General features: G+C 36.7%; 1 protein-coding gene across 2 annotated transcripts in view; it reads left to right on the top strand.

Moving 5' to 3' along the window:
• The window catches only part of NEDD1 (neural precursor cell expressed, developmentally down-regulated 1), a 48,589-nt gene extending 31,359 nt beyond the window's left edge, over positions 1–17,230 (top strand). For both annotated transcript variants that reach the window (XM_003783335.1, XM_023509441.1), the window contains exons 9-15: positions 549–677; positions 3,862–3,909; positions 7,073–7,275; positions 8,118–8,274; positions 9,185–9,341; positions 14,977–15,043; positions 15,480–17,230. In XM_003783335.1, the coding sequence (XP_003783383.1) occupies positions 549–677; positions 3,862–3,909; positions 7,073–7,275; positions 8,118–8,274; positions 9,185–9,341; positions 14,977–15,043; positions 15,480–15,584 (866 nt within the window). In that variant the 3' untranslated portion in view covers positions 15,585–17,230. The remainder of the gene's footprint in view (positions 1–548; positions 678–3,861; positions 3,910–7,072; positions 7,276–8,117; positions 8,275–9,184; positions 9,342–14,976; positions 15,044–15,479) is intronic.
• The last annotated feature ends 3,210 nt before the right edge of the window (positions 17,231–20,440 follow it).

Genomic DNA, 20,440 nt, shown 5'->3' with positions numbered 1-20,440 from the left:
TTTGCTCTTTTGATTTCCTTCCTCTCAGTAAACTACAGAGGTTAGTGAAGTCCTTTGAGATCAGTAATGCTGAGGGCAATGTTACTTTAACCCATGACAGTGAAGAAAAAGTCAGAAAAGGGAAACAAAGAGTCCCTTTCATTCTAAGTTGGGGAAGAGAAGTAACTTTCTTTGAATCCTGCTGTACGTGAGGCATTGCACCATACGTCTTGTGGACATTTTTTTCAATCATTTGTTGATGATTTAAGAGTCACTAGCAAAAGTTAGTTGTGTTCAGTATACTTGAGAGTGCAGCAAAGTACATAAATTATTTTAGAACCTTTTCATCAAAGGAGCTATACTAAGATGTTGGTATGTGAACAAATAAGCGATTTGCTTTTGAGGAACCCCTCATTTCCATGAAATGCCTGTTTTTTTCTTTTCTTTTCCTGATACAGTTTTAATATTACCAGCAATGTGGATAATGCATTAATTTTTACAACGTAGCTTCTGATTGTAAAATTTATTAAGCTGTATTAACACTGATTTTTATATCTAATTCCTATAAGGTTTGCCTCGAAGCGTAAATACAGATATTTTATCTAAGGATACAGACGGTGGAAAAAATCAGGATTTCTCCAGCTTTGATGATACTGGGAAAAGTAGTCTAGGTGACATGTTCTCACCCATCAGAGATGGTAAGTTTGCTCAGATCAGAGGATCATACTCTCTTGCTGGTAGTCATTACATTTTTATTCTGGCTAAAAGATGTGGGTAATAGCTTCAGTCTGACTATGCATAGCAATTTGCTAATTTTTTCAGTCCCTTTGGTTGTATCTTTCTCTTTGCCCCGATATTTCAGATGTTATCATTCTAAAATATATGGTAATTTTCACGTGGGAGTTACGCAGATAGCTCTCAGGTTCATATTTTAATTTCCACAGAAGTTTCTTGGAGGAGGTTTTACCTTCATAGGCCATCTTTTCCTTGCATCTACTTCTATTTTAGATGTGTTAATATAAAAAAAATTTTTAATTTATAAATTTTTATACCTTATTATTAGTGTTTAATTAGTGTTTATTAAATGTTTTCATGGAGAAATATGGCTAGGTCATAGAATGCTCCCCCTCCCTTTTTTTTGCAGTTTTTGCCCTGGGCAGGGTTTGAACCGCCACCTCCAGCATATGGGGCTGGCACCCTATTCCTTTGAGCCAGAGGCACTGCTGATTGCCCCAGTTTTTATACTGTGTGTAGAAAGTACTCGGTGTGTGTGTGCGTGTGTGCACATGTCACCATCCCTTATCCTGTAGGTGTTTCTTTTCAAAATAAAAAAAAAAGGAAGAAAACTTTACCATCTTTATAAATGGAAACATATATCATTGATCAGAGTATATGAACAAGGTACATTGTTTAGCTGTGCTTTTTGTACTTAATGTGTGTGTGTATATATATTTATTTATATCCATATACACACTTTTTCTTTTTATTGAGACACAGTCTCACTCAGTTTCCTCAGGCCCTGGCTTCAGCCTAGCCCACAGCAACCTCAAACTTCTGAGCTCAAATGATCTTCCTCTCTCAGCTTCCTGAATAGCTGGGGCTACAGGTGTCTGCACAGTGCCCAGCTAATTTTTCTGTTTTTAGTAGAGATGGGGTTCTCTGTTTTGCTAAAACTGGTCTTGAACTCCGGAGCTCAAGCAATCCGCCTCCCTTGGCCTTCCAGAGTACTAGGCTTACAGGTGTGAGCCACTGCGCCGGCCAGATAATGTTTTTCTTAATGGAATAGTCTCATTGCTAATAGCAGTATTATCAATAATATGGGTACATTTCTAGAGGGTAAAATATTCATACCTGATAATTTCATTTCTACAAATTTATTTCAGGAAATATTCAAGAAAGCACACAAAGATTTGTACATTTACTTATAGTGAAAAACTAGAGAGAATTTAAGTTTCATGAGTAGCAGAATGTTAAAATCGTTACATCCACTCATGATCTTAAACAGTTTTATTTTTTACTTAAAAATGGTCCCTTTTCCCAATTTCCTATAATTAATTTCATAATCAGAAGGCATAAATCCATATATGATGGTACAGAATTATTGAGTGTCTTCTGCTTTCCCATAGCCTGAAAATGACCAGGTCTCACTCCCCTATATTCCACCTCATGAAAGAGGAAAGATTCTTGTCACTTCAGGATGAAGAGAAGTCAGACGACAGAGTTTGCAGAGTGAGGATGGATGTGGGTTAGAGTTAAGAAAGGCTTCTGGGCTTAGTACTGACTTGGGAGTTTTGGTGTGTGAGATTTCCCTGGAACACCTTCAGTAGGAGGAAGCATTTGGGAAGTGTTTGTGTTATAAATTAAATTCCCTTAAATTTTTTTAAGCTAAATAAATAAATTACTTTTTTCTTTAATTACTTTTTCTATTTTTTAAAATGCGATAAAATTTGTCATTAGGATTTCATATTAATAGTAAGAAAAAACATGGTTACTGATTATAGTGCTGGTGGTTTTCATTGTCAAGAATGCAACCCAACTGAAGTAAAAGGCTTATTCCTCTATTTATGCCTCATTTTCTTTTTTAAGATTTTTTTTAATCAAATCATAAACACATAGATCATGTATACATTAATGCATTTATGGGGTACAGTGTGCTGATTTCATATAGAATTAGGAACGCTCACGTTGCACTGGTTAATATATACCTCATCTCATTTACTTAAGTATTGTGTTAAGACATATGCCTCAATTTCTTTATCTTATAAGCAAGAATACTTATTTTATTAAGCAAAAATTAGTAACTTCTAAAAGTGTGTGTGGGCTCGGTGCCTGTAGCTCAGTGGCTAGGGCACCAGCCACATACACTGGAGCTGGCAGGTTTGAATCCAGCCCAGGCCTGCCAAACAACAATGACAACTACAACCAAAAAATAGCTGGGCGTTGTGGCGGGCACCTGTGGTCCCAGACACTTGGGAGGCTGAGGCAACAGAATTGCTTAAGCCCAGGAGTTTGAGGTTGCTATGAGCTGTGACGCCACAGTACTCTACCAAGGGCAACATGTGAGACTCTGTCTCAAAATAAATAGATAAATAAATAAATAAAAACTCTGTCTCAAAATAAATAAATAAATAAAAGTGTGTGTGCACACGCTTGCTGTGCGTTACTGGGGAGTACACACACAAGTAAGGTGATATTTCCGCTAATATGATAATTATATTATGCTTATTAGCCATTTGACTTTCTGGTGAATTTATTAATGACTTTTGCCCCTTTTTATTAATCTTAAAATTGAGTTAAGCAATTCTGGTTGTGAATTGGTAAGTTACCATTACAGGATTACTAGTCCTTATGTGTATTCTACCCTTGAAATACATTTTAATAAAACCTTATTAAAAAAAATAAAAAAAAATAAAATCTTATTTTTTAATAACATTGTACTGCTTGCAGAATATTTTTATGTTATTTCAGTTAATCCCCAAGACAATCTTACAAGATCATCAAGGCATTATCCCCATTTTATAGATGCAATAACTGAAACTTGATTGCATTAGAAGCTTGTCCATAGTTTAAAAGCTATTAGGTGGTCTAGGCAGAGCTGGATAACAGATCTTCAGGGCCTCTGCTGTATCTCACTGCTTCGTTAAATGACTTTTACCATAGAGTCAGCTTTTCATATTCGGTGCTATGCGTGAAGCTCAAAGAATGAAAGGGGAAATTTAAATCAGTTACTAGTAGTAACTGCTAACTTTCACCTTTAACCTCACTCAGATTTTGCTTCTTGAGATTATTAGTCTGAACTCATTGGGAAATGAATAGGAAGCCTAAATTGATACACCTTCTTTTTAACTATTTTTTAAATTGGATTTTCTGATTTTGTTATAGATGCTGTAGTTAACAAGGAAGGTGAAGAGTCCATAGGCAAAGGAGATGGTAAGATCTACTTGGAAGTATTTTCATGATAATTGAAAGTGATATTGTTGTATCTGTATCTATTGCTGTGTAACAAGTTATCCCAACACTTTGAGGCTTAAAAGAACAAACATTTATCATAATTTTTCTTGAGTTAAGAATTTGAGCATGGATACCTTTGGGTGTAAGTGGCTTGATGCTTCATTTAGGGTGTCATTTAGAGCTGCATTCAACGCCAGGCTCAGCCTGGACAAGGATCTGCTTCTGAGCCCATTCATGTGGCTACTGTGGGTTGGGAGATATCAGTTCCTTACCAGTTGAGCTTCTCTGCAGGGCAGCTGACAGCATGGGAGCCGGCTTCTCTCAGAGCAGGTGAGAGAGAGAGAGGATATCCAGGATGGAAGCCACGGTATATTTATAACCTAATCTTGAAAGTCACATCCCATTACTTTTGCCATATTTCCTTTGTTAGAAGCAGGTTATTTGGGCGGCGCCTGTGGCTCAGTGAGTAGGATGCCAGCCGAGGGTGGCATACCGAGGGTGCTGGGTACAAATCGACCTCGGCCAAACTGCAACAAAAAATAGCTGGGCATTGTGGCAGGCGCCTGTGTTCCTAGGCTGCCTTACGAGATGTATATCATAGATATATTTTAAATCAAGAATTTTTTAATGCTGCATTGTATTCCATGGTATACATATACCATAATTTATTAATCCGTTCATGGGTCGATGGGCACTTGGGCTTCTTCCAAGACTTGGCAATTATGAATTGAGCTGCAGTGAACAATCTGGTGCAAATATCTTTGTTGCCAAGTGATTTTTGGTCTTTTGGATATACACCTAGTAGAGGAATTGCAGGTTCAAACAGCAGGTCTACATTTAGATCCCTGAGTGTTCTCCAAACTTCTTTCCAAAAGGAAGGTACTAGCTTACATTCCCACCAGCAATGCAGAAGTGTTCCCTTTTCTCCACATCCACACCAACATCTGTAGTTTTGGGATTTTGTGATGTGGGCTACTCTTACTGGCGTTAGATGATATCTCAAAGTGGTTTTGGTTTGCATTTTTCTGATGATTAAAGATGATGAGCATTTTTTCATGTGTCTGTAGACCGTGTGCCTGTCATCTTCAGAGAAGCTTCCGTTCATGTCTCTTGCCCACAATGAAATGGGATCACTTGTTCTTTTCTTATTAATAAGTTTGAGTTCTCTGTGGATTCTGGTTATTAGGCCTTTGTTGGAAATATAACCTGCAAAAATCCTCTCCCATTCTGAGGGCTGTTTATTTGCCTTACTTACTGTGTTCTTGTCAGTACAGAAGCTTTTTAGTTTGATCAGATCCCAGTAATATATTTTTGATGTTGCTTCAGTTGCCCTGGGGGTCCTCTTCATAAAGTATTCTCCCAGGCCAATTTTTTCAAGTGTTTCCCCTGCACTTTCTCCAAGAATTTTTATAGTTTCATGTCTTAAGTTTTAAGTCCTTTAAGTCCTTAAGTTTAAGTCCTAAGTGAGAGTCAATTTTTGTTAGAGGAGAAAGGCATGGGTCCAGTTTCAGTCTTCTACAAGTCACCAGCCAATTCACCCAGCACCATTTGTTAAATAGGGAATCTTTCCCCCAATTTATATTTTTGATAGGCTTATCAAAGATCAAATAACGGTAAGTGTCTGGGATCATCTCTTGGTTTTCAATTCTGTTCCATACATCTACCTCTCTCTTTTTGTGCTGGTACCATGTTGTTTTGATCACTATAGATTTATAGTATAGTCTGAAGTCTGGTAGTGTGATACCTCCTGATTTGTTTTTATTTCTGAGTAATGTCTTGGCTATTCGAGGTTTTTTTCTGTTTCCATATAAAATGACGTACTAATTTTTTCAAATCTTTAAAATATGACAGAGGAACTTTAGTAGGGATTATTAAATCTGTAGATTGCTTTGGGAAATACAGACATTTAACAATGTTGATTCTTTCCAGCCGTGAACATGGTATATTTTTCCATTTGTTAACATCTTCAGCTATTTCTTTTTTAAGAGTTTCATAGTTTTATAGAGCTCTTTCACGTCCTTTTTTAGGTGCCCTCCCAGATAGTTCATCTTCTTTGACACAATAGTAAAGAGAATAGATTCCTTGATTGTTTCTCACCTTGACTGTCATTGGTATATGTAAAAGTTACAGATTTGTGAGTATTGATTTTGTATCCTGAGACGCTACTGTATTCCTTGATCACTTCTATGAGTTTTGTAGTTTAGTCCCTTTTGATCTCCTCTGATCCTATTTGGATACCCTTGATTGCCTCCTCTTGTCTGATTGCAATGGCTAAGACTTCCTTTACAGTGTTAAAAGCAGTGGAGACAGTGGGCAACCTTGCCTGGTTCCTGATCTGAGTGGGAATGATTTCAGTGTTATTCCATTCTATATGATATTGGCTTTAGGTTTGCTGTAGATGGCCTCTATCAGTTTAAGAAATGTTCCTTCTACCTATTTTCTTAAGTGTTCTGATCAAAAAAGGATGCTGGATATTATCCAGTGTACTCAGTACTACTGTAAAGCCAATTTATAATCACTCACAAATTCATATGAGAGATGAATCACAACTATTGCCCAGGATGAAAGAGGGAAGGGAAGGGAGGGGTGTTTCAATAGAGGGAGGGTTAATGGTGGGACCACACCTATGGAGCATATTGCAAGGATACAAGTCCAATCTATCAAGTATAGAACACAAATGTTTTAACACTGTGATGAAGTAAATGAGGTGAAAGCTATGTTAATTAGCAGGACGTACGCACTCCAATTTGTACAAATAATCAACACGTTGAATCCCACAAAGATATAAATGTATTCATGATCTATGTATATAGGACTTAATAAAAAAAAAAAAGAATTTTTAGTTACTAAAAACAAATACTAAAACATTTAGCCATTTTCACACGCAGTATCTTTTAAGCCTTGCGACCCTGGGAGATGCATGTCCTCATTTACGTTCACAGACAGCATGGAAGCTTTAAGACTTTCGCTGGGGGCTACACCTCCAGGGAGGGGTATAGCTGGGAAACAGACTCGTCTTCCGAGTCCGCATCCCAGATCTTCCACCTTAGTAATCTGCCTTTCATGTTAAGTACTTTTATAAAATAATCATGATTGTAGTCTGTCAGATGCTAATTTAATTTTTTTCCTTTTCTTTTTTCAGGCCTTGACTTTCTACCACAGTTGAACTCAGTATTTCCTCCAAGAAAAAATCCAGTAGCTTCAAGCACTCCCGTACTGCATTCTAGTCCTCTTAATGTCTTTATGGGGTCTCCAGGGAAAGAAGAAAATGAAAATCATGATCTGACAGCTGAGTCTAAGAAAATGTATCTGGGAAAACAGGAACCTAAGGACACCTTCAAACAGGTATCTGCCTAGACATGATTCCCCGTATTTGTCACTAGGAAGGGACAGCTGCCAGTGGACCTATCCCCATTAGTGACAATGCGGTGCTCTCACGAGGTAGACAAATATCTATGTATCTTGGTGTCATTTTTAAATAAAAATACTTTTGAAATATGGCTTTGGATATGTTGACGGTAACAGTAGATATAAACTTAACACTATTTTTTTCTAAGATGAAATACTTGATAAATCTGCCTGTACAAGAACACTTTATCCCCAGATTCTTTTAAAATGTATTTCAGTTGCAGCATAGAACCCCAAATTGGTCGTCAGGTCATTTATTCTTAAGTCTTAGAGGAAATTGGTAGTTCTGAGAATGGAATTCATAATTACTACTTTTTGCTAAAATATAATATACAGTGTAAAATTTCATTTTCAAGGGTTCAGAATGATCAAATATTACTAGAAGGCCAAGTCTTTGAGGTGTGCAATATGTGCGTTTTTGTTTTTACATTATTGTTTAAAATGACATTGATATCATGCAAATATAAAAATATCTTTTACAACTTGAGAGTTTGGGATTTTTAAAAAATTTTTTGGAGCAATTTCTATTTTAAATGATTCTCAGCTACGGAGGCTTAGCAAATGAACTTTTCATCACGTTATCATTGAGATTGTTTCTTAGTAAATGCTAATTTATTTTGCTGCTAGTCTCCGTATTTTTTTCCTCCTCCGTGTCCCTTCGTATTATTCCTTCATTTACATTTATCTACTAGAAAAAAAGAGAAAGGTAGGTAAAAACTTTTTATATATTAGTTAAATAAGAGATTATATGTTAATTTTTATTTATTTTAAATGCAAAGCTTGCGAAGTTGATCACCTCTGGTGCTGAAACTGGAAATTTAAATACCTCTCTATCATCTAATCAAATAAGAAATTCTGAGAAATTTGAAAAGCCAGAGAAAGAAATTGAAGCCCAGTTGATATATGAACCTCCAGTCAATGGATCCTCACCTCCAAGTAAGTACACAACACTTCTTGATATTTGAAAGTGTTAAGTTCAGCAGTCCTCCCAATTATTTAACTTGTAAAAGAGAAATAGAGTGACCATCAACTAAAAATGTTCACAGAGGTTAGTTTATAGATAATTTCTTTAGTTTGACTCTTACTGGGAGATAATGAAATTCATGTGAATGGTTAAATTTAGCTACATTTATCTGATCCTCTCTTGGTGTGAATTTCATTTTCAATCTCATATGTACGTGTCTTGATTTAATATGATACAGATAGAATTATTACGTAGGACCCTTTGAAAAGGAGTGGTGGTTAACTCCTTGAAATTGTAAATCTTCTCTTCATCATATTAAAGTCTTATCCTTAGAATTTATGCTACAGACCCGTAAAAACTTCATCACATTTAAAGGAATATTAGGTTCGGCTATAAGAGTTATCTATTCAAAGGCAGAAAGCAGCTCTTTGTATAGAAGCGTCTCTGGTACATAAATATCTGTATTTGTCTTCTAGCTCTCTGTGGCTGTATTGCATTAGCCCACACTCCAGGGCTTTTCCTGTGGCGCTCCTTTACCCCCGTATCCCTTCTGTTTGTTTTTAATAGTCTTGGTTTATCTAGTTTGTGGTACACCTTGTCACATTCATCTTTTATAAGAGGAAATGGTTCAGAGATTCTTCAAGATTAATCCCTCTGTCTCCCGTCATTACATTAGACAGTTGGCAGTTAATACATATAGATAAATGACCGTTAGAAATAATGTCATAGAAAGTTGCTAAGATTTGTATCCAGTCAGTGAATTTTTCTAAATGTCACAGGAACACTGTGCTTTGCCAGTTTTTCAAGTTTTCTCATGCCAGATCTTATTTAGAAATGTTGGATGTCCAAGCTGACTATTAATATGTTCTCCATTTATTTTAGATCCAAAGATAGCATCCTCTGTCACTGTTGGAGTTGCCAGTTCACTCTCAGAAAAAATAGCTGATACCATTGGAAGCAGCCGGCCCAACGCACCGTTGACATCCATTCAGATCCGTTTTATTCAGAACATGATCCAGGAGACATTAGATGACTTTAGGTACTAATTGAGAAATTATTCCTTCTTTAGAACTTAAATGTTTTGCTCTTTACGAGAAGTAGCACCAGAACTAAAAAGGAATGTTGGTGGTTGCTGCTTTTGTCTAGGTTCTGGTGACAATAAAACTAGAAAACACGACAGGTTTTGTTGATCTTGTACTAAATTTATTGATGATAAGCCAGAAAAAAAGCACATTTACCTGGGGTAATTATTAAATAACTTGGCATAGCATTCTAGCAGACAGGCTGCCGTTGTGAGTTTTTATATCATCAAAGTATGAACAGAGTCTGAAAAGCTCAAGTGGGGTTCTTATAGATAGCATTTCTAGGTGACTATTTAGTAGTAGATATGCATAGCAATAATGTATAGAAAGATACTTTAAAGAGCATTCTGAATATCTTCAAGTAAAATCGATCAGAAGGTAATACTTTAAAAAACTTTCACAGACCTATCCTTGTCTTTCTCGTCCATTGTAAGAATACGTTCTAGAATGTTACTTTTACGTATCTCACCATTTCTTCAGTTATTATAATCTGCTGGGTTTTGTTGTTTTGTTTTTTCCTCTCTGGTCTATAGTTGATGAATTTTCTAGCTCAGGTTTGGATTATCATAAGCAAGAATGTTAGAGGAGGTGCACTTTTTCTGTTTAACATTTAAAATATTTTAAGAAATTTAAGAGAAATGATCTTTTTTGGCATTTACTATGTCAAGTGTCTGTGCCAGATACTAAGGTTGCAAAAATGGATGATCTGCCCACAAAAGGCCTTACAGTCTCGTTGGGACAGGTGTAGTGTACACTGTGATGTCTGTTTCTTTTATGTAAATTCATTTGTAGTTGGTAAATAGGGCAGTGTTGACAGTACAAGGAGGAGATTTTGTTTGCTCCTGGACCAATACACCTAAACACGAAAGCAGCAAACTCTCTGTCTGAGTCCATTTCTTCTCAATCATTTCCTCTTCTCTTGGCTTAGCTGTGTGCTCTGTGAGAAGCACTTAACTGTGTGACTAGTCCTCATCTTTGTGCATTGTGCCCTTTGCCTCCATAACTTGACAGCCCAAATCCTTCCTTTACTGTCCCCTTCTGTGTGCAGCTGTCGCCTTTTCAAGGTCAAGTTTCTTATTCAATATGTATCTATTAGACTTCTACTGTGTCTTTATTGTGTTAGTATTTTTATTAGGATTTAATTGTCTCTGTTACTTCTCTGGTTACAAAGTTCCATAGGTATTGAGTGGTCTGCCCCAAATCCTTTTTCCTTAAGTTCTTTTATTTTTAATACACAGTTTTAAAGATTATGAGTTTTTTTCAGGAATACATAAATATTTATGGCATAAAATTAGAACTGTCTGGATACAGCTGACTGTGAGTTGAACAAAGTGGTGCTGGAAACAGAGAGAAGCAGTTCTTTTCCTGGGGTAGATTCAGAAAGGTATCGCTGAAATTTATTTTGAACTGAAGTGTGTCAGAACAGCATGAGCAGAGACGTGATGGGACATTCGAGGATTGCTGGCAGAGAGGAGGTGCTGTGGCAAGAGACGAGGCCAGGAAGGGACTTACCAGGGCCTCAGCACACAGGTAAAGGAGAGCCATCCACACTTTCAAGCACAGGAATAAGGTAACGTATCTGTTGGTCAGCCATTTATTCAACAAGCATTGGCAGTCAGGTCACCAGTGGCTTCAGATGATTTGAGGGCAGTGGGCACAGGACCTTTCCGTTTCAGACCTGGGGATCATAGTGCTGGGGTGATGCTAAAACTTCTGTGTTTTACAGCCTGCTGCCACCTTTGGGGGTTGCTGGAGGTTGATTCTTTTATCTCTTCTGTCCTTGGCTTGTCCCTCCTGCAGGCTGTGTCTGCCTCCCTTCCACCCCTGGGGGATTTCTTTTGGCAGGGTGTGTGATGACGGCTTATGGTGCCATGAGGGTTTCTCTTGGTTCTGCTGCCCTACCTTCAGCCTTCAGCCTTCATCATGTCTAGCGTATCTGTGCCTGGCACGGAGGTGGGGCCTCTCAGCTCCTGCCTCTGTCCCTTCTGTAGAAGGCCTCTGCCTGGGCCTCGGTAAGGACCCAGAGTGGCTGAAGGATCTGCTGTCAGCCTTCAACAGGTCATATACAGCTACATTTATGTGTCATTGTGGAGACAGAGGAGCGAGTTGGGGTGTTCTCCCAGCCTTTTCTCTCCTGAGGGCCTGGAGTGCCTCAGAGGGGTGCTCAGTTTTTGTCTCCTGTTCTTGGTCTCCACCAGGCTCTGTGCATCTGTGCCTTCAGGGTCACTGTCAGCCGTCCTGCTCCTCCTGTCCTTCAGTGTTACATAAGTACTCAGTGAAGGCCTGTGGGGAAAAGTCGGGGACTGAATGCAGACCAGTGTGGCTAGTGCTGTTTGGGATCCTAAACCATCGAGCCAGTGTTCACCTGGCCTTTAAAGACCTTAGAAGAATTTCAGCTAGTTCTCTTTACCCTATCGGGAAGCTTTCTCCTGCTCTGCTCTGTTGAGGATGAAAACAATCCTGGTTCTTTTTTTCCCAGAAAGGACTCATGATTTTCTGAATTTTAGCTCATTTAGATTTCTTTGCATTGTTGGCTGTTTGGTTGAATTCAAAAACATATGATTTTGTAGGTTACCAGGCTCATTCTCATTATTAGGTTTGACAGATTACATCCTCAGCGGAAGTCTGCGCATCTGTTCAGGCTGTCTTTTAGGAAGATTTAAGTTTCTTTTGGCAAGAGATCCTGTAGTTGCTAGGCTTCAGGTTTTCTGAGGACTGGTTTGTGTCCAGTTTGCCTTTATTCCTGGGGTTTAGTCTTTGCTCTTGTAGGACATCAGCTGAACAGCTGGAGTATTCACTGTCTTCTTACCTTGGTGGGCCTTGAACTTCACCTTCTGTTTTGCCAGCATCACTAGCCTGCCAGAATTCTTTATCTGCTCTTTAATGTTTGGTTCCCAGCCTTCTAACCAAGTCCGAGCATTGCTTAAGAGTCAGCAGAGTCTTGAGGGGAAATTGTTGGGGGTACTTTTCCCCAGGCCTTTCCTCTTCAGGATCTCAGACCCGCCAGCTTTGGCTGTGTTGGCAGTTTCACACTTTAAACGCTCCCTCACCCAGTGGGACCATGTCAAGGTCTAGGCCACTGTTTTGACTTGGCCTTATTTCTCTACATGTGGCATCAGCACAGACTCCAGGGAGAGAAAAGTGGAGGTAAATGTGGGACTTCCCTGGACTTCCCTTTTTTGCAAGTCCATGGCGCTTCAAGTACTGGCTACTTTGGTGGTTCTCAGATACCTTCGGTTTATTAGTTGTTTTTTTTTTTTTTTTTAATTAAATCATAGCTGTGTACATTATTGTAGTCATGGGGTACAGTTTATTAGTTTTTAATACAGCTTTTATTATAACGGAAAACAGAAGAAAAACAATTATTTACATACCCTTAGAGTTAGAACAGAAAATATAAGGTACTTCGGAATAAATCTAACCAAAGACTGTGAAGATTTTCATAGAAAAACATATAAAAAAATTATTAGACGGAATTAACACTTAAATAAATGGAAAGATATTATAAAGTTATCAGTTCACCTCAATGGGTCTGTAGATTGAATGCAACTCCATTCAGAATCCCAACTGGGATTTGAAAGGTGATGAGATGATTCCAAAATGTATATGAAGAACGAAAATCTAAGAATAACCAAAATACTCCAGAGAAGAATAATGTTGAAAAGGGTTTGTCGGTTGAATAAGCTTAATTATTAAAATATAATTAAAATAGTATAGCATTGGCACAGGGTGGACATATTGGCCAAAGGAATCAAACAGCTTAGAAAGAAACCTACACATGTAGGTTTGATGTGCGAGAGAGGCAGCATTGCAGATCTGTGTGCAAAACGGGGCAATCAGTAGTGCTGTGGCATTTGACTGTTCATACAGAAAATGTGTGTGAAACAGGGGACTATTCATATAGAAAATAAGTATTGTTTCATGTTGCTGAAAAAAATCAATTCCATGTAGTGTAATAGTAAATCTAAAGGGCAAAATCTTAGACATTATAAGAGAATTTATCTAAGTTCAGGGTAGGGAAGTTATAAATAAGGAAATGTACTACCTATAAAAATAGAGAGAAAAAGGCTTGGCTCCCGTAGCATAGTGGTTACAGCACCAGCCACATACACTGAGGCTGGCAGGTTCGAATCTGACCCAGGCCAGCTAAAACAACAGTGACAACTGTAACAAAAAATACCTGGGTGTTGTAGCGGGCACCTGTAGTTACAGCTACTGGGAGGTGAGGCAAGAGAATCGCTTAAGCCCAAGACTTTGAGGTTGCTGTGAGCTGTGATGCCATAGCACTCTACCAAGGGCTACACAGTAAGACTCTGTCTCAAAAAAAAATAGAAAATTTGTATTATTAGGTTATTGTATTTGAGCACAGTAATATAACTGTTTATCACAAGATACCACCAACAAAGTGAAGGAATAAGAAAATACTTATATAACCAACAAAGGCTTGCATTATGTAATGAATTCTCATGAGAAAAAGTTATAGACAGGCATTTCAAGGAAGAGAAATTGTGTATAAACATAGGAAAGGTGTTCAACCCCATAATTGATCAGGGAACTGAAAATGCAATGAGATTTCATACCCATTAAATGGGAAAATATTATAAAAAGTCTGGTAGCAGCAAGCTTTGGTGAGGATATAGAGCAAGAGGAACTCTGTTACGCTGATGATGAAAATGTCTGTTGCTATTCCACTTTGGAAAACAATTTGCATGATTTTATAAAACTGAGCAAGTATACCAGGATATCATCTAAGGAGACTGCACATGCGGATTGGGAGATACATATATGCTTGTTTATGACAGCACTGTGATAATAAAAACTTGAAACAATCAAAATATCATTAGGTTGAAAAGTGGATAGATGAGTACAAACCAATGAATTGCAAGTATATAGAACATGAACCTTGGAAACATAATATTGAGTTATTTCTTAAATATAAGCTACTTAGACTTCATAGGTTTAGGTACCCTTTTTGTAATGGTCAAAATCGAGAACAGTGAAACACTGCACTATGGATTACATGGTATCAAATGTATTTGCGTTTAAATATTTCTTTGCTCAACAAAATTCAGGAGGGTAGAAGCTTTTGCTGGGGGTGGAGTGAGGGGGGCTTTTCCTCAAGATGTAAGTGCCAGGAGCACAAAGGAAGCATGTATGCTTTGGTCAAGTTCTAGCTTGTAAGTTGTATGGCAGACGCCTGAGTGCTGCTTTTATTATTATATTTCATAATTTTCTTAATGGTAATTTCTGTAAAGGAATATAGTACAACGAGAGTTCTGGGGGAGATAGCCGAGGTTTATAACCTAGCTCCACCATCTAATTGTGTTACTTTGGACAAGTTATAACCACTTGGTAGCTCAGTTGCTTTGTTGATAAAATGGAGGTAATAATTGCACATAATTGTGAAGATTAAAGGAATTCTTACATTTAAGGGATAAGAACCAGTGCCTAGCAGATAGCAAATAAATGCTGGGTTCATTGATACTTTTATTATAATTATTAACATCTAATAATTTGAAGCAGTGAAAAAGCTTGACCAGTGTCTTGGTTAAACTGTTACACTTCTAACAAGTACTTTATGTTCTGTCCTAGAGAAGCGTGCCATAGGGACATTGTGAACTTGCAAGTGGAGATGATTAAACAGTTTCATATGCAGCTGGTATGTGTACCAAATTGTATTTTAAATGAATGGAAAGTGTGTGGATCCAAACAATTCCATTAAAGGGCAGTATATTTTCACTTAGATATTATAACTAGTTTCTGAGATAAAAAATTGGGAGTTTTAGAAATTTAATGAATAAAATAGATTTTAACCCATCACCTTTTTGACTTGTAATAGTTAACATGCTACCTTTTTATGGCTTTTTCCCTCATAAGTAAAAGTCTCCCAAATGTGCGAATATATTACATATCTTTCTATGATCTTAATTTCACCAATGATCTTTCATTTGTATTAAAGCAGTCAGAGTACTCAAGTATAAGAGATACTCAGTTAATTGAACGTGAGAGAAATGAGCTGAAAGTCTGTAAAACATAGCTTGCCAAATAAATATGAATACCACTAATTTAAAAAGCATTCCCCCCCCTTTTTCTAGAATGAAATGCACTCTTTGCTGGAAAGATACTCCGTGAATGAAGGTTTAGTGGCTGAAATTGAAAGACTACGAGAAGAAAACAAAAGGCTGCGGGCCCACTTCTGAAATTTCAGTGACGCTGTAATGTGTTGTGACTTGGGAAGTTTCTGTCAGCAGAGACTACCTAGAACCAGTATTGTTTTTATGGCCTCCGGGGGGAAAAATTTTTTTTTTCAAGTAGAAGGGTAACGGAATTTTACAATAACCACTATTTAATCTTCTCTGTCAAAAATATTTATATTTTTATATTAACAACTACAATATGTCATCTGCCTAATACAAAAGTCAACAGGATCTGGGTTTTGCGAAAGCCTTAGCTATACACTAAGTGCCCTTTTTCTTATGAGAAGAAAATTATGCATAAAAATAGGTAATGTATGTTTTTTAATGATCTTTTTTTGACTTGTATTTTTGATTGACAAATTGTCTTTCAAACTTCTTTGGATAGTTGAGATTTAAGAAATTTGATATGCCTTCTATTTTTATGGAGAAAGTAATTTTAAAATGGCAATTTGTATTTCTAAGCCATTGGCTAATACAATATAGGGTAGCTAGCAATTGTTTTGTTAACTTGATGCAGTCAAGTATGACTATTATTTATTACATGTACATTTGATAAGACAATTTTTGGAATTTTGAATTGCACACATCACATTATATTATTTTGCATCTGTGTCACTATATTGTTCTTCTGACAAGTCTCTACTCCTGAGTGGTATTTTTAAACTAACTTTACCTATAAAAAACCACTGAGCTTTAGTAAGGCTCAATAAGAGCTGTATCAAGTTATCTCATGAATTAATAACATGCAAAATTATATCTTAAAATTTCAAATTGATATGACTCAACTTAGAATCAGTGAAAATTTCATATTAGGTATTAAATATTGTAGTATTATTGCCATTTTGTTCTCCCAAGTGAGAAGTACGGATTATTGTGTTTTATGGTTTGTATCATTAACTTTCTTTAATTCATTTGTGCACAGTGCATAATATTTTTATATTACTGGCCTTACCAGATAATTATTTAGAAAGGTTAATTGTCAAAAGAAGTTACACCTCTTTGGCGGTAGGTAGATGTATACATCTGTCTGCTGTGATCTACAGTTTTAGCGATGTAAGATTAGGAGACCTACTGACTTATTCATCTCTGGTTGTCTCTTGTTCCAAAGATTTAAACTCTGTACTTTGTACATAGTTCTCTTGCCCAATTTTTGACTTCTGATATGAAAATATTTACTAAAATTAAAAAAAATCTAGTTTAGCTTACTAACTTTATAGTTTTCCAAAGTGATGGAAAATTTTAAGCGTATATTTAGTAAGCATAAGCATACTAATAATTACTTCTAAAAATAAAAGCAGGAATTTGACTTTCTCCCAATGTGGCTCATAGAATCCGTTTGTCTTAAAGCATATAGACATGTGAACGTGATCTTTTCCTGACAGATTATGAAGCATTATGACTTGTAACAAGTTCCCTTCTATATCACTACCAAACAGATTTGGAAGATGTAAGTATTAGTATGTTTTGCCTACTTGTTGTATTTAAATCTGTTGATATTTTCCTATTGCCTTTTTAAAAAAATAAATGCACATAATGTGTTCTAAAAGATGTGGGATAAATAAAACAACTTCAGTAATTTCATGTGTATAGATGAAACATTTTTGATCTGGAAATTAAAAGCCAAGTAAATACAAAAAATAAAATTTGATTTTAAAAAAATAGGAAACTTAAAATTGAAACTTTGTCTCTAACCAAAATGGCATAATAGGAATTGGAGTTACCCCTTGAAATAAAAAAATTTAAAAAAAGGTAAAATATGTGAAAAGTTGTTAGATACCGGACATGAAGCACCGTCAGGCAACATAGGTACCCCTGAAAAGAGGGAAACAAATGAGACCTGGACACTTCATGAACCCCAAATGCAAGAAATAAGAAGAAAATTATGCCAGGGCGTATCATAATCAAATTCCTCAAAACCAGCAACAAGGGAGAATTTTTTAAAACAGCTAGAGAAAAAAGACACAGATAAAGGTAAAAATTTCAGGTACTGGAGCAACATCTTTAAAGTCATGAGAGAAAAACTTGATTTAGAATTCTATGTCAGCAAAAACTATTTTTCCAAAAACAAAAATGAAATAACTTTTTTGTACTGAAAAAAAACTGAAAGAGTTCATCACAAGCAGACTTGTACTACAGGAAATGTTAAAAATGCCTTTTGTCAGAAAGAGAATGATACCAGACAGAAATCTGCAATGTCATGGAAGAATGAAGAACACCAAACATAGTAGTAAGTGGTGACCCAATGCAGAAGACTTTTTTCCTCATTTTCAATTTACTTTAAAGGATAATAGATTATTTAAAGCAAAAAATAATAAGGTATCATGTGGTTAATGTGTAAAGTAAAATGTATGACAGCCCCATCAAGGTTGGGAGAATGGGAAAGAAAGCATATCACTGTAAGGTTCGTGTACTGTGAAGCAGTATAATGTCAAATCAAAGTAAACTGGTGGGGATGTATGCAATAAACTCTGAAGCAACCATACCCCAAAAGTTAACAAGCCAATAAGGGTGATAGAACATAAGCATAAAACATTTCAAAAGAAGACAGAAAAAGAAAAAAGGAATAGAATAGATGAGAAAGTAGAAAATAAACACTGATATGACAGATTCCAACAGCCATGTCAATAATTACATTAAATGTAAATTGTCAAAGCTACCCATATTAATTACCAGACTGAGTCTTGCTTCTTTAAATTCAACTATCCTGAGAATGAACAACTCACTTTAAATATAAAGACACAAATAGTTTAGCTATGAAGAAAAGAAAAGAAGTAATACAATATTGTTGTGGACAGAAGGCAAATGCAAACAGAAGATATCAGAATCTGTGGGGTGAGTGGTTGCAGTACTTACAAAGGGGATTTACAGCATTGAAAGTGTGTGTTTGAGAAGGAAAGATCTCAAAACCAATGGCCTCAGCTTCCAGGAAGTTAGAAAAATATAGTGGAAGAACCCCAAAATAAGAGGAAAAAAGAAGGAAAAATTAATACAATGGAAAGCAAAATCAACTGAGGAAATCAGTGAAATTAGAAGCAAGTTCTTTAAGATCAATAAAATGGATAAACTTTAGGCAGACTGATGAGAAAGACACCTACATTACTAATATCATGAGAGGAATGACAGCACTATGGGCTATTTCTGACAAAATGCCAAACCTAAATGGCTACACTGGTCAACTATTTCACATATTTAAGGAAGAAAATATTCCAATTTTCAACAAATGGTTCTGGGATATGGAAGAGGAGGGGATAATTTCCAACTCATTGTTTCAGGGCGACATTACCCTGGTACCATGTCAGGCATTATCATGATAAGAAAACTACAGGCCAGTGTTCATGTTGAACATGGATGCAAGAGTTCTAAACAAAATTTTAGCAGTTGGAATCCATTGACATGTAAAAAAAGATAATAAACATAACTAAGTGAAGTTGATCTCATGTATTACTCCATTTGTCTTGCTATAAAGGACCCAAAGTTGGGTAATTTATAAACAAAAGAGGTTTATTTGGCTCACAGTTCTACATGACTGTACAAGAAGAATGGCTCTAGCATCTCCGTCTGGCAAGGGCTCCAGGTAGTTTCCAAATAAGGAGGAAGGCAAAGGGAGAGCAGGCATATCACATGGAGAGAGCTAGAGCAAGACAGCAAGGAGGGAGTACCGGTCTCTTAAACATCCAGTTCTCACATGAACTAATAAAGAGCACCAAGACCTTGAGGAGGGATCCGTCATTATCACCCAGCGCTTCCCACCAGGCCCCACATTCAACACTTTGGATCAGATTTCTTTCTTTCTTTATTTTTTTTTTTTAGCCAGGGCTGGGTTTGAACCCTCCACTCCAATATATGGGGCCGGCACCCTACTCCTTTGAGCCACAGGCACCGCCCCAGGGATCACATTTCAACATCATGGATCAAACACCCAAACCACACCATCTCAAGAATGCAAATTTAGGCTACCATTAAAAAATTAATTGTAATTCACTGTATTAACAGACTAACGTAAGAAAGCCGTATGATCATGGATGGAAGTAAGAACCATTGACAAAACCCAACACTTGTTCCTGACAAAAACTCAGTGAAGGAGGAATAAAAAGACAACTTTTCAACCTGTTTAAGGACATCCAGCAAAACTCAGAAGCTAACATCATAATGACGAAAAACTGAGTGCTTTTCCCCTAAAGTCAGGGACAAAGCAAAGGCATCTGATGTGCCTTTTATTAAACATAGTATTGGAGTTGCTAACCAGGGCAATTAGCCAAGAAAAAGAAATGAAAAGCATTCAGATTACAAAAGAATAAGTAAAAAGTCTCTACTCAAAGGTCACACTTGACTCTAGAATATTCCAATGGGATATATAAAAAACTAAAACTAATTGAGTTTAACAGCAGGTTATAAGGTTAATACACAAAAATCAATTGCTATTCTATGTGCAAGATGTGTGTAACGAATACTACAAAACAGTGGTAAGAGAATGTAAACAAATGGAGAGACTTGCCAACTTGCCACGTTCACCATCAAAAAGCTCAATATCGTTACATATCAATTCTTCCCGCGTTGGTTATAGATTCAGCTTTTTGGAGTCTTCAATAGTTTTTAATGGTGTTAAGGATACCTGAGAATAAAAATAATTCGGTGTCTGCCGTAGACACATTCAGCTGGTAAAGAGGAGGCTTAGGAAGCTTAAGGGCATGGTTTCACCATGGTCTAAAATGTCCTTACTGGTGGTATCACAATTGAGAGAGAAAAAGGGGGAGGGCGTGTGTAGAAAAGAATTGTAGGTTTTTGGTACACAAAGTGGAATCAAATACGTAAAAATTCGGATAGTTTTAGAAAATTGAATTAGCAGAAGCACAGTCCAT

The sequence above is a fragment of the Otolemur garnettii genome, unplaced genomic scaffold, assembly GCF_000181295.1.
Source record: "Otolemur garnettii isolate 467f Iridium unplaced genomic scaffold, OtoGar3 scaffold00007, whole genome shotgun sequence".
NCBI lineage: Eukaryota > Metazoa > Chordata > Mammalia > Primates > Galagidae > Otolemur > Otolemur garnettii.
This window is presented reverse-complemented; position numbering and strand designations above follow the sequence as displayed.